This window comes from Amblyomma maculatum, chromosome 4 (assembly GCF_055883805.1).
Source record: "Amblyomma maculatum isolate TAMU_Amacu chromosome 4, ASM5588380v1, whole genome shotgun sequence".
NCBI lineage: Eukaryota > Metazoa > Arthropoda > Arachnida > Ixodida > Ixodidae > Amblyomma > Amblyomma maculatum.
Genome location: NC_139347.1, coordinates 93,395,378 through 93,409,516, shown reverse-complemented (window position 1 = coordinate 93,409,516; position 14,139 = coordinate 93,395,378). Strand labels below are relative to the sequence as shown.

General features: G+C 44.0%; 1 protein-coding gene across 1 annotated transcript in view; it reads left to right on the top strand.

Moving 5' to 3' along the window:
* The window catches only part of LOC146191682 (cell adhesion molecule Dscam1-like), a 95,756-nt gene that overhangs the window by 75,095 nt on the left and 6,522 nt on the right, over positions 1–14,139 (top strand). The window contains exons 16-27 of the mRNA XM_084600363.1: positions 669–800; positions 1,019–1,186; positions 1,762–1,832; positions 1,969–2,209; positions 4,935–5,027; positions 5,802–5,987; positions 8,010–8,143; positions 8,807–8,966; positions 10,448–10,612; positions 11,585–11,775; positions 12,141–12,222; positions 13,121–13,225. Of these exons, the coding sequence (XP_084456489.1) occupies positions 669–800; positions 1,019–1,186; positions 1,762–1,832; positions 1,969–2,209; positions 4,935–5,027; positions 5,802–5,987; positions 8,010–8,143; positions 8,807–8,966; positions 10,448–10,612; positions 11,585–11,775; positions 12,141–12,222; positions 13,121–13,225 (1,728 nt within the window). The remainder of the gene's footprint in view (positions 1–668; positions 801–1,018; positions 1,187–1,761; positions 1,833–1,968; positions 2,210–4,934; positions 5,028–5,801; positions 5,988–8,009; positions 8,144–8,806; positions 8,967–10,447; positions 10,613–11,584; positions 11,776–12,140; positions 12,223–13,120; positions 13,226–14,139) is intronic.

The window sequence follows — 14,139 nt, the reverse complement described above, 5'->3', positions numbered from 1 at the left end:
CTCTCTAATAAGAGCCACTGCTAAGACGGAACGCGATTAGCGTTGTGCCTAGTTCTGTTTGAGGCTCGTCAAAGTGTTCGGCCAATCAGCCCGCTCCGCATCTTTTGTTTTTTTTCTTTGCGTTGGTGAGGGTGGTTACCCGGCTGCTGAAAAGTTCGAGCTCTCTTCCGTGCTATCTGCCGTGGCGTCCATTGGCGCCCTGTGCGTCCCTCAGCTCATGGGCTGGTGCGGAAGGCATTTTTGGCGCTGCTACGTTTGTTTTTTGTTAGGTGACACAGCCGTTGAGGGCGGAAAAATTCATTCGTTGTAGAGAAAATTTTGTTGTAGAAGCATTGCTGCATAGGTGCTTTCTCGACACACATGAAAGACATGAGTTCAGCCGAAATTTCTGAAATTATTCGTCAGTGAAGTCGTTTGTTATACAGGTAATCGTTGCAGAACCTCCCTGACTATAGTTGCATTCAGATAGTTCACGTGAGAATTATTCGAGAACGTGAGTGTTCGAGAATTATTCCTAACTGAGGTCACAGGAACGTTAGTTTTGTGTGCAGTGGGATATTTCAGAATGTGTTTTTGGTTCTTTCATTTTTTCCGGCGGGGGGTGGGGGAATCGGGGAAGGGGGCCAAATTGCAGATGTTGAAGTTGACATTTTGACTGTCGTTTTCAGAACCTCCTGACAGCCCTCAAGATGTGAAATTGTTAGAATACGGAAGTCGGCACGTGAAACTTTCCTGGGTGACGCCATACAGCGGTAACAGCGCCGTCATTAAATACGTCATACAGTACAGGGAAGATACAGGTGAGATCCTAACGCCCAGCCGATGTATATTTTGCTGGTTTTCGAGCTAAGAACCTGATTTTGCATAGCTTTGTTTTTCTAATTTTTGTGCACTTTCTGTCCGTTTTGCATATTATATAAATTTCGTTTCTTTTTATGTGTGTTCTGGCTTCTTAATTTCAGCTCCTATTTAGTGACTGATATCGGCAATTAAAAGCCCCCTTGTATGTGTCCTCCAGATTCGTGGCATCACAAGTCCCTGAATGTTACCGTACCAGGCTCAGAAACAAGTGCTGAGATACGAGGTCTGCGCCCAGTGACACTGTACGTTTTCAGGATTTTCGCTTTCAATTCCTTGGGCCATAGTGACGCCAGCACAGAGACGCACGTCAAGACTGATGTGGAAGGTGGGATATTGTACACATTACAATGACCAGTTGCTCGTAGCTACACTAACCGAATTTCTACTCCCTATCATGTCCGACAACCTCGGGCATTTATTTTTGATGCAGCATAAATTAGTTGAGGAATTAATGGGCCACGATATTAATCTATCATGTGAATTTTAAGCTGAGCACGAGGTCGATAGCTGCTTATGTCAGTTATTTTCCTTGCAGGGCTTTAAAGCTGCATAAGTGGTCTAAAGAAATAACGTCACTTTTTTGTGCTTTCAGTTTAAGGCCTTACTACATTTTGTCAGTGTGAAGGTTGGATGTAACTCATCAGCACAGTTTCTGCCTTTAATATAACTAGTACCTTACTGAAAATAGCCTATGTTGCTTTCATCCGCAACTATGTGTACGCAAGGAAAACCCAGAATGTTTTTCTCTTGTCATTTCTTTATTTTTTTTTTTAATGCTGAGGGCAACGCTTTCGAAATAATTATCAGCATTGCTGCTATGTTTTCCTTTTGCGACTGTTCATTTTCCCTTAAAAAAATGCCCCAAAGAAAGACGGTACATTCAATAATTTTTCCTCACAGCTCCCGGTGGACCACCGCTGAAAGTTCGAGCTGAGGCAACGGGCTCTCAGTCTATCAAAGTATGGTGGAAGGTAAACACTATATTTGCCCGCATGTTTATTCCATCTCGGTTCCAGCATGCTCAGTAGGCCGGCGACGCGACCGCACCAAGTCCGAAATGAAAGTTTTGTTTTTATTAAAGCAATGCTTATTCCAATCTCTTTGCAGCCTCCCAGAAAAGACGTTCAGTTTGGGCCGTTGAAAGGTTACTACGTTGGTTACAAAGTGAAGGACACAACCGACACTTACGTTTACAAGACTTTGGAGCTCACTCCTGGAAACCTGCATGACGAATGTCATATCACGAATCTCAAGCGCAATACTGATTACAGCGTCGTGGTTCAAGCCTTCAATGCGAAAGGAGCCGGACCACCTTCAGAGGAGATATTTATCAAGACACTTAAAAATGGTAAGCACGCAGTGCGCATCGTGAGTACTACTGTGCGTCACAAACCCCCGCCTTAACGGTCAACAGAGGCGCGGGATCCCCTTTATGGTTACCCGTCGTCTCTCTATGAGGTTTGAGAACACAGTTAACAGTTAGGCCGGTCAACCCGTGAAGTACGTGTGTCGGTGTGTGATTGAGGAATAAGTTCAAATAAAGTTCTTTTACAAACAATGGGATATTTATAGATAGTCTAAATTACACTGCATAATAATAATAGAATAAAAAGAAACGCCACGGTACGATAGAGATAAAAGACGACTCGGTAAATGACAAGAGGGAAAACACGACAATGTACAAAACACTGCGATAAAAGAAGTCTATAAAGATAACAAAGCAAGTATTCAAAATATGATAAGTAGGGGCGAGAGGTACAAAAAACACAGCGTAAAAAATACTAAGCCAGATCAAGGTTAAACAAAGGCAAAAACAATATTCTATTAACCGACAGTCTATGGCAAAAACATTTCTCACGGCTTTCTTGTTAGATGAGGCATCGAAGTCGCTGAGTTGATCGGTAGCGGCGGCCTTACAAGAGGAGAAACGATGAGTTGATCGCGGGCTCGGTGAAAAACAAGACGCTTTCCCAGAGCGGCCGCGATAGAGGCCCGGAAGACTGAATCTTCTGTACTTCCAGTGAATCTCCAAACAGCGTAATGCGAAGAAATCAATTTTGCGGTTCATTACATTAGATCGCTACCCCATCACCACAGTCTTGTTTTCCGTATCACTTGCAAGCACAAGAGCAATGACACGCTTCTAGTCTTATCTGAGTGGGCCGCATCCCGCGAAGTGTCTGTCCTATATGGGTATAATCGCACCACGGTCTAGGATCCTGCTATCACTCTGTACGCACAGCAACTTCCGCGAGACATTGCACGTTTCTCGAGTAAAGGCAGCCAGGCAAGAGGTCGAGTTTGCGCAGCATATTAAACCTCCTGCACAAAAACGCATTGTTTTCTGAACAGATACTTCGATGAGCGTGGCGGCTCTTCATGGCGATCTTTCACGCGGCGATTATTCCATAGGCTCGACAGTCCCGTGAGAACAAAAAAAAAAAAAAAAAGAAAAGCAAATAACGCATGGAACCTTGGAATTCTCCATTTTCGACAAATATAGTATAGGGCATATTCTCAGTGAACTTTTTGAGAGTTTGTTGAAAAACGCGCCCTATCTTTTCTACTCCCCTAAAATACAAAGCACAATGCAATGATAAACAGTCTCTGGGTGCTGACACACGCGGCGGACTCTAACCATGGCACAAACGTCCCCTTAGTTCGAAAGTACGATTTTAAAACTAAGGTCGATGTATGAAGTTTAAAAATAAAATCTCTAACACCCGCTCTAACAAACTGTCTTTAAGAAAGCGAGTTAAGGCAGCAAGTACCTCTGTACATGAAATAGCATAGCAACCAGAACTTTTGTCATTTGTTTTCTGGAGAATATCGATACGTGTTCTAAAGAAAAGCTAACAGTAAGAAAACAGGTTGTGTCGCCAACTTCCTTAAGGAAGGCTCGCAAACGCCTCTTATGTCTGGGCGGGAACAGAAAATGTAAAGGGGCACTAATTTTGAGCATAGCTGCGAGGGAGAGATGACTTCATTTTAAAATAGAAAAATCTTTAAGCACCTTGATATGGACACAAAAGTGCCGAAGTCCAGCTCTGCTGGCCCCCAAAAACAGAAACGCTTGCCCTGACGCTTAAGTTTCCAATGTGAGTGCCACACGCTAGTCCAGAAATTCTAGACATGGCCTACACCTCATGTTGTACAATATAAAAAGCTTTTATTACTTGGATTGACATCGAACCCAAGAGGCTATTTCAAAGTTGCGCTCATGCAAACACAGGCAATTCTCCACCTTTCGAACCATGGCTTTGTCAACCGACGGACGGGATATGAGAATCACAGTCAGGCCATATTTTGCAATACTGATCCAAGACAGCCCCCAGATACTGGAAATCTTCGAAGATCTGCTTGATACCCACAAAAAGGTTTCACTTCTTACTCCAGCATCAAAGCTAAATAATTTTAATTTGTCAAGGTTAACAGCCGGCCTGAGCGCTCACATAACATCAGTTACATAGAAAACCTCGCGCAGACTCTTTCATCAGAACGGAAAAAGACAGCGTTATTAGCCTAACTGGAAATCATGAGTTCACTTTGTGGTAACCAGAAAAGGCATATACTGCTATGTTTCTGATCCCTGTAAGGCATAGCGGCTCAAGATATAAAGCGACTTATACAGATGGTAGCGTGAAGACCTGTGGAAGAATCAATTTAAGGGGAATAGATATGGGAAGCATTTTATTAACGATCTGTCTTGTTGCGGGCGCTTTATATCTGCTGAAGCGCTAAAAAGAAATCCAGAATCACCTTAACACCGAAGCCGAACATCTCGCGTGTTTAATTGAGCAATGTATCAAAAAACCATCGCCGTCGAATAGCCCTCTTTAAATTGCTATAACCAGCCCAAAAGTTTTACAGTGAGCTAACTCAAAGGTCCCCAATTAGCGGTGTTACCAATTTTTGGTTAGAAACTGGTTCCCCTTGTAAAGCAATCATCGAGCCAAAACAAAAACCGAAGTACAACCCCACGTATAGCGCAAGAAATTGGCATTTTTTCTAGTCACAATAAATCGTCAGCTAACTTGTCGAGCTCATAAGTGCACAATGATCTTCCGTTTCAGATCCTCCAACATCTCCGGCGGTCAAAGTCCAGTCTTCGACGTCGTCATCAATTAGCGTTTCTTGGAAAGGGTCAGATACCAACGATGTTCTTGGTAAGAGTTTTCACATTTTTTTTTTTCCCTGTTGAGTTCTTGAACCTATAGTAACTTACTTATTATGGTATCAGAGAGAACGGATGGATATTTATTTACAGCATGCACTGCATTTTATTTATATACGGATGAAGGGTGGTACATGCCATGATCTTCTTTCATTTCTGCATACCATCATCATCGTCCCGTGGCGCCGGCTTCGGCACGCGCCTTGGTTCGTGTTCAGATTAAAACGCTAGACAAGGCTTCGCTGTCCTTGCCGTCACGACCTCGCCGTCTCGACCTCGCCGTCTCGACCTAGAGACTAAGAAGTGCGCGTAGATTTTTTTCTATGCAGCTTTCTCTTGTAATGATGCTCGCTTATACGCCACGGATAATGGTGAACTAGCAGTTCAGCGTTTCAGACATGCGACGTGTACATAGTAAAAAAAAGAAAAAGTGTATGCTCAAGAAACCTGTGCGAACAATTGGCAGGTTAGCATGAGGCCTGATGTGCAAGTTATTTACTTGCTTTCCTTTTGCATCATTCGAGCATGTGAGCGTTTGTTTTGTGTCATTCGCACATTTTCACAATGATTTTTAAGAACAGATACATTGACGAGGTTTCTCGCCGATGGCCGGTTGATAGTGCCTAAGTGTCGTGTACTTGAAACGCCTTTTCGTAAATCACAGCTTCTGCAAGTTTTTACTGCAATTATGAGCTTGGTGTCGGCGCATTAATATTCTCACACAGCTGTAATTAATGATTTTAAACATTTTTTTTTTTCAATTCAGGTTTTGTTTTACATGTGAGAAAAGATTTCGGCGAATGGAACAAGATCAACGTGCCTCGGAATGCAGTCGAGTACACAGTGGACCAACTCATGTGCGGAGCGTCCTACCAAATCTACCTATCCGCTTTCAACTCTGTTGGCAACGGGGGACCAAGTAACATTATTTCAGCCAAAACCATCGGAGTTGGTAAGCCTGCGGATTTCGTACTTCTATATATATCAATGAGTAGCACATTGGTAGGAAAGGAATTTTCCTTGGTTTGGTTGGGCGCCTCCTGATTGCTTTATATATGCATCACACACACACACACACACACACACACACACACACACACACACACACACACACACACACACACACACACACACACACACACACACACACACACACACACACACACACACACACACACACACACACACACACACACACACACACACACACACACACACACACACACACACACACACACACACACACACACACACACACACACACACACACACACACACACACACACACACACACACACACACACACACACACACACACACACACACACACACACACACACACACACACACACACACACACACACACACACACACACACACACACACACACACACACACACACACACACACACACACACACACACACACACACACACACACACACACACACACACACACACACACACACACACACACACACACACACACACACACACACACACACACACACACACACACACACACACACACACACACACACACACACACACACACACACACACACACACACACACACACACACACACACACACACACACACACACACACACACACACACACACACACACACACACACACACACACACACACACGCACACACACACACACACACACACACACACACACACACACACACACACACACACACACACACACACACACACACACACACACACACACACACACACACACACACACACACACACACACACACACACACACACACACGTACGCACGCACGCACGCACGCACTCTGCCTCGCCGGGGTGGCGCAGTGGTTACGGCGCTCGACTACTGTTCCCAAGGATGTGGGATCAAATCCGGAACTCGGCGGCCGCTTTTCGGTGCAGGCGAAAAGCAGGGCGCCCGTGTGCCGTTCGATGCCAGTGAACGTTAAAGAACCCCAGGTGGTTGAAATTGCCGGAGTCCTCCACTACGGCGTCTCTCACAGCCTCAGTCGCTTTGGGACGTTAAACCCCACAAACCAACCAACCAACACACGCACTCTCTCACACTCTCTCACAATTACACACATGCACAAAAGGAAAACAACCTGACACAAGTATTTTCAAATCACTGGCCGCTTTTTGTGCTCTATACTTTGTCCCTGTAAAAACTTTTCACCCTTGTATAAATCGCGTTTGTATAACGTAACTGGGAAGAGAAGTCCACACGTTGCCTTTTTGCTAATCAAACAGTGCCTTATATGCCTAATGGCTGAGTCAGAAGTGGAAAACTCTAGCTAGCTTCGCTTCCGGCTACTTCAACACACCTAGCGACTGAAAAGAAATGAATGGTTAAAACTGAATCATTCCTGCGCACTAACACAGCACGATAATGCCGAGGCAGTGTAAAGCGCCAGTCATTGAAGGTGCTCCATATATAGCCGGCGGTGGTTCAAATCGCGCTCAAGGGCGAAGTTCTTTTTTACATAATATCATTTTGTTGTAATGATACGACGGTTCGGTAGGTTTCTTCCAGTCGTTATGAAAGGCATTTGTGCGGTCACCTGAATTGACATCACAATGGTTTCTATGGCACTTTCCTTACGCCTAGGTGTGCCATGCATGCTTAGCACAGGCGAACTGGCATTCGCAAGCCATTCCTATCTCTGACATCTTTATGTGTTCAGCAGCTGATTTTGCAGCTTTACCACCACTCCGCAGACGTAGTGCAACTGCCTAATCTTTGAAGCTGCAGACGTAATTAACACCGTGCCAACCAGAGTCCAGCCCTTCGCTGTTGGCTCCGCTCTTTTGCCTTTTCAGCAACCTTTGCTGCTGACGTGCTTGCTGTTTATTTCTTCAAAAGTTCACCTTCTCACGCTTTCATTTTACCATTTAAGTTCAGCTTCGCAATGTCCTTCGTTTGAGAAGCAGGAACTCTGACCACGCACCTTCGCACCGCATTTCAGCACCCGTGGCTCCTGACAAACCATCGTTGATCTCCGTGAACTCCACGTCGATCGCCATTCACCTGGACGCGTGGCACGACGGCGGCTGTCCATTCCTTAGTTTCGAGGTTCGCTATAGGAGGCAGAAAGACAAGGTAAGTACTCTGCGCTTTCGAAAATTTCACGCAATAATGGCAATTTTCTTTTAAAACATTCCCGTTTCTCTGTCTAGCACGCCGCTCCCGTGTTCTCCACGCTAAAGATGCTTAAAAGCCTCTAGGCTTGAAAAATAGCCTTGACTATAACAGAGCTGCTCTGAGCCCCCTCAGGGCAGGCATTCCATAAATGTCTAATTCCCGTGATGCTCTCGCTGATTTCTAGCTCACCATTACAAAACTTCGTATATGTATCAACTGCGTGCCAGCTCTTTTTTAAAAGCAGTCCATCACTTGGTGCTCTTACTCTTCAACTTGTAATGCAGGAAGGCCATTCTTTTTTTCGCAACAATAAAGGGGTCAAAGTCCGATCTACGCCTTTGCCGAAAGGAGCATCAATCTCCATGTCGCGGCCTTCATATTCGCCGTCGTTGATGCCTCCGTTTTCTTTTTCTTTTGATCGGCTCATACACACAGGCTACTTATTTATACTCAGAAAGCAAGTCATTAACAGCTTCAACTTTTTTTTTTTAATGCTACTTTGGTTTTTGGAGCATATCTTCGCCTCTTTTTCAAGCACTTCGATCATGAAAACGAGAATTACGCAACTGCATGTCTATAGACACTTTACCTACGATTTTGCTATTTTTTTCTTCATTTTAGGTGTGGAATGTAGTTGGACACAATATACTTCCGGAACAAAAGCAAATTGTGCTGAACGACCTTGTTCCCGGCGTTGCCTATTTGCTTCAAGTTATAGCGAAGAATGAAGCAGGTATAACGGAAGCCGAATACGACTTCGTTACGTTGCCAGCACTGCAAGGTATGCGGGCAACTTTCTCTCTTCTATAAATAGTTTGTGGTGGGAAAAACATGAACCTAGCATCAAGAACAGCTTCATCAAACCCTTTATATTCCATAAACTGTAGTAATGCAGAGAAATCAATGATACCGTTGCCATATCACGCAACATAAAAAAAAGCACAAGTAAACAAGTGTCCGTCGCACCTACAGGGTTCCTGGTTATGTCTGTGAAAAAGGGGGGTTTGCTTTCTGACAGAGTGGCTTCGGCGTTCTGCCGCCAATTCCAAGGTCGCGGGTTTAATTTTGGCTGCAAGGGCTGTATTTTGTTGTGTTCAACATAAAAAAAAAAACTCAGAGTCTTGTGATGTTATTGCACTTTGAAGCATCCTGATGGCCTTATCACACCGGGGTACGAAATGGTATTCCTTATAGCCCTCATGCGGCTGCAAGACTTGAGTCCCATAATTAATGCAACTCACATAAACAACTAACAACGCACTCCCGCAGAGCCCGTGTTAATGTGACAGCATTGAGAGCTTGTTGCACCGAAAACACGGCGACGGACACGCTACACATTGGGTACAAAGGCTCGTTGGTAAGAGCGCATTAGAGGGGGCCTAGTGAATTCTTTGTGGTGTGTGTGTGTCGTATAGTATAGCATGTGAATGAGTATTGCAGCGGCGACTTCGCTAATTTGTGTATGTGCACTGTAGAGAGGGAGCTATTGCGTTCAACTCTTAAGACGAAGCTTAAGTGAACTACAAGTTTTTTATTGTGTTAGCAATACTACGCCAGGTTTCAGCCCGTCGCGTAAACCTGGCCGGTAGCCACGTTTGACCTTTAGAGTGGCCGAAGATAGTGCCCCTCTTCAAGCCGTCGGGTGGTCGGTACCGCGCAGAAGATTAAGAAGAGGAAGAGGACGAAGGAGAGGAAGAGGAGGAGTAATAGGAAGAGGAAGAAGAAGAGGAAGAGAAAATAGAAGAAGAGCTACGTCGGTTTTGCTTACGCAACCTCCCTGGGATTGCTTTAGCTAATTTTTCTTTTTGTTTTGTCTGTGCACCCCGCCTTTTTCGTAGAGATTTTCCACCGTGAAACTGTATGATTACATTGCTTTTCGTTGTTAAAGTATAAACTCTGTCTGAAGCCAGTAACACGACACAATCGATGGCATCCTGTGTAGCAAGGTCGGTGCACTGCTGGTGCAAAGCAAAGAGCTTCGTACTTCACCACGAGACGTGAATATAGTGAACCTAATAGGCGGTCGTTTTCAGGCTCGCCTACCTCGGTTACAGTATTGCCGTCATTGCCACAGTACTGCACTGTAGGATGGAATAGAGCGCTTACGAGATATTTCGTAACACTAGTCATATGAAATAACCTTCACGTTTCAAGCAGCCCATATGCACGTATAGGGCGCTTGAAGTGAGTTGTCATTGAGCGCAGTGGAAGAGGCGCAAAGAATGCAGTGTTGTTTACGAGCGCGTGTTTGTCCCCGCGCAGCACCAGCCACGCCGTCCCTAGTTGTGGAGAACGAGGGAACGCCGTTCTATCTGGAATTGGGCGTTATTCTGCCTGCCTGCATCTCCCTCATTGTGGTCCTCGTGGTGGGGATCCTCGTCTATGTCGTGTTACGCAAGCGGTACTCCTCTGACAGCTCCAACAGTGGTGAGAAACAAGGCATTTTTGCATTCCACACCTTCGTTTCTATCGTTTCACATCAAATTTACACGCTTATATCACCAATTCAATGCAGAAATAGTGAACTGTGCAGAAAAAGAACGGCAGCATGTGCTGCCAGCGATTCGACATTACTGAATACGGTTACCATCCATGTGCACACTGAAGCACGCAGTTCCGTGAACAAGTTTATAAATGATGAGGGTGGCCTCCGGTTTCCGACGCTGCTTAAGCAGCCTACGTAAACTTCTGAACAGAACCTCTCGGTTTTGAGAAAGGGGGGAATTAAAACATGCTTACCTTCCTTAAAACGTACGTACTGCATAAAATGCAATAAAATTCACTGCTGCGTTGCTAAAAAGGGCCAACATGCCAGGTCCTTTTTTATGCTTGAGTGGCGGAAAGCGCTTGTATATTATGTGCTTGGGAAATTGCGCCATGCAAAGAAACGCATCTGCGCTTTAAGTACAGCAAAAAAATATGCTCTGGTCCGCTGTCAAAGCGAGTGCCAGTATTGTTCAAAACAACTGTTACATTCACCTTAAGCTTCTTTGCTGACGCCAAAAAATTTAAACGTATTAGCTAATGTATTTGTGGTTACCGATCTCTTTATTAGCACATGAATGATCGATTTGAGGCATTCGACTAGGGAACAATTTTATGCCGATTCATTGTCGCTTAACAGAGGCAGGAATACCCTGAATATTTTGATGATCATGCAACAGAGAGCGTACACAGTCACCACATACTCTCCTGAGTCCATTGAAAGTGTCTCATATTAACACATCCATGGTTCCGCTAGCTCTTTAATTATCTTATTAATAAATCAATGCTCGTGCTAGCCTCTGACAGCTGAAAAAGAAGCAACTGATGCTGTTCTTCATGCCTTGTTGTCGCCTTATTGCCCGATATTGGGATCCATCCTAAATATCATTCATGCGCCGTTCTGGTCTTGCGCAGGAAGCTCTGCTTACGGGTCCCGCAAAGGAACGCACCTGCAGGAGTGCCTGCACCTGTCCGAAGTGGACCCGAGCATGAGCAAGAAGACTATGTCTCTGGATGGTCGCTTAGACTACTACCCGACGCCGTACGCCACGACTCGCGTCACCGACATTGATGAGAGGAAAATGTCCGAATGTTCCTACAAGCAGGTTTGTATTCTGCGAAGGAGTTCGTTTATCCGGACAACGCGATCGAATCAATGCATATGCTCACTACACCCTCGTGACTTGTAATCTATAGGTTTTCTTGGGAGTCAAAACCGCGGTAAAGACGCTTCACATTTGTGTCCCTTAGCCACAGCAAGACATGTTGCACCTGCGTCCTCATACTGCTTCCTAGGGCACCGTTCCTTAAATTTCTGAGAACCGTACGTAATAAAATTGCTGACGTTTTATAGCAAACGTGCAATAAAAAAATGAAGATTTTATAAACGCGGTTCTTCCGTACTCAAGAATGACCATGATGAGGCTCAAGTGCACTGATCCTCATCGTTTTTTTCTTCCTTGTCTTCAAGGCCCAGGAGGAGCCTCTTTACGCGACAGTAAAGAGGACGCCTAGGCCTCCTAGGTCGGATATCCATGTCTACAATTATCCTGGTACGGACGCATAGAAATGCTTCTATTTGTTTTATTTGTGTACCTCAATTTGTTTCTGGGCGCTTCATATTTTTACCTATGCCGTGGATGTCTCCATAGCGAGGAACATATCGAGAACGCAGCCCTGAGTTTTACTCAGCCATATTACAAGAAGATAAGAAAAAACTAGGGCCTCTTTGAAGCTTCATATTGTTCTAGAGACATTGCAGGAACATTACAGGGCAGTAACTAGAAAACAAAAGTGCTCTTCGTTAATTGGTAACCTTTGTTGACGACAGAAGTCTGGGACGGAACGAAATTTATGAGTAGAAAAAAAAAAACTACCTCGAAGAAGATTAGCAGCAGTATGATCGAGATTTGTGCTTGTCGGCACCGAGCTTGCTCAGATCAAGAAATCATTCCTTTTAAGAGAGTGGTGGAGAATCTTTCCGGCGTCGTGAACAGCCATGGCATTAACCAGCCATGAAGCCCCCAGAAAACTTTCTACAACCGTCAGGTCACGTCAGCTTTACGATGGCCGAAAATAATTGCGATTTCTCATTCGATGACTGCAGCTCTTTAAGAATCTTGCAACGAATGCGTGACATGAAAAGAACAAACATTTCAGCCTGCTAATCACTCTGAGTTTAGCCAAAATCAATGGAAGCTAGAAAGGCAAGTCAGAGATGAGAAAAAAAAAAACTGTGCCGCGTTTGAGGCTTGATACTTAAAAACCTTTATTTGATAAGAAAGCAGTAAACCAGCAATAAAACTCGTCTGCTCTACAAAACCTGATCTGTGACATTTTTTTTTTTCTTAACATTCTGACACATGTTATCAGAAAGCTAACCCTGAAGTCGCTCTTTAGTAACGCAGCGCTTCCATTGAAGATCGTAACGTTGTTGTTTCTTTCTTTCAGTACTAAACTCTGTACCCGACTCGGGGGACAGGCGGGCATCATCTAGTCATTGGAAAATGGCCACGGCTGTCGTTAAACTCGACGATGGAACGGATGGCTTAGAGAGTGAGTAATGCTGAGATATTTTTGTCCCATTTCTTACATATATGATACTGTACAGAGCACTGCATGGACTCGGGCAGACCAAAGCTACGGGTGAAGCCTGTCGCGCTAGCCAAGCCAAGCCTGAAAATAAATACAGCATAGTATAAAGAGATTAGACGATAGTTAGAAATTTCATTCCTATGTACAGCTTTATGTAGCGGGCATATTCTGGCTAAATTAAACGATTTGCGAACCCAGTTTGAAGCTTAGGGTTATGATATAAGTAAGGACACCACATATAGGAATCGTCACATTTCAATGGAGATGCTTTGATGTCATCATGCCATATTGATGCAATATATTTCAAGTTTCTAATTTTACCTGCGATTTCTCTGGCAAGTGCAGAATATAAAATAATATAGTTTTGCATCGCACTTAGGACCTGACCACTGAAACCTGCATTGCCAACGTTAACAAAAAGCTCTTTCATTGCTGTACGAAAATCAAAGCTAGTAATTATCCCATTGGTGCTAGTTATTTGTAAATAATAACAGTGTATTTTTATATTCAATAAATTGCATACTTGAAACGATACTTTCCTTAGGTCATTGTGTATCTGAGAAACGCACTCAACACAGTAATTCAATTTGGCATTTTCAGTTCGATATTTTTTCATATATTTCTTGCATTCAGTAAAAAAGATCGGCATGATTAGCTTCAATATAGGTATGTTACATCTGATTTCTTACTTTAAATTCCTTATATGATGTTCTGGATGGCTTCCTAAAATTCCTAATTTCTTTTTTTGTTTTGTTTGCATCTGAAAAGAAATGCTTCGTAATAAGGTACAGAATATGTTCCAATGAAGCTTTCGTACACCTCGTTTACATCGATCATCTCATATATAGCATCCCAAGAAACGCACTCAAGCAGTG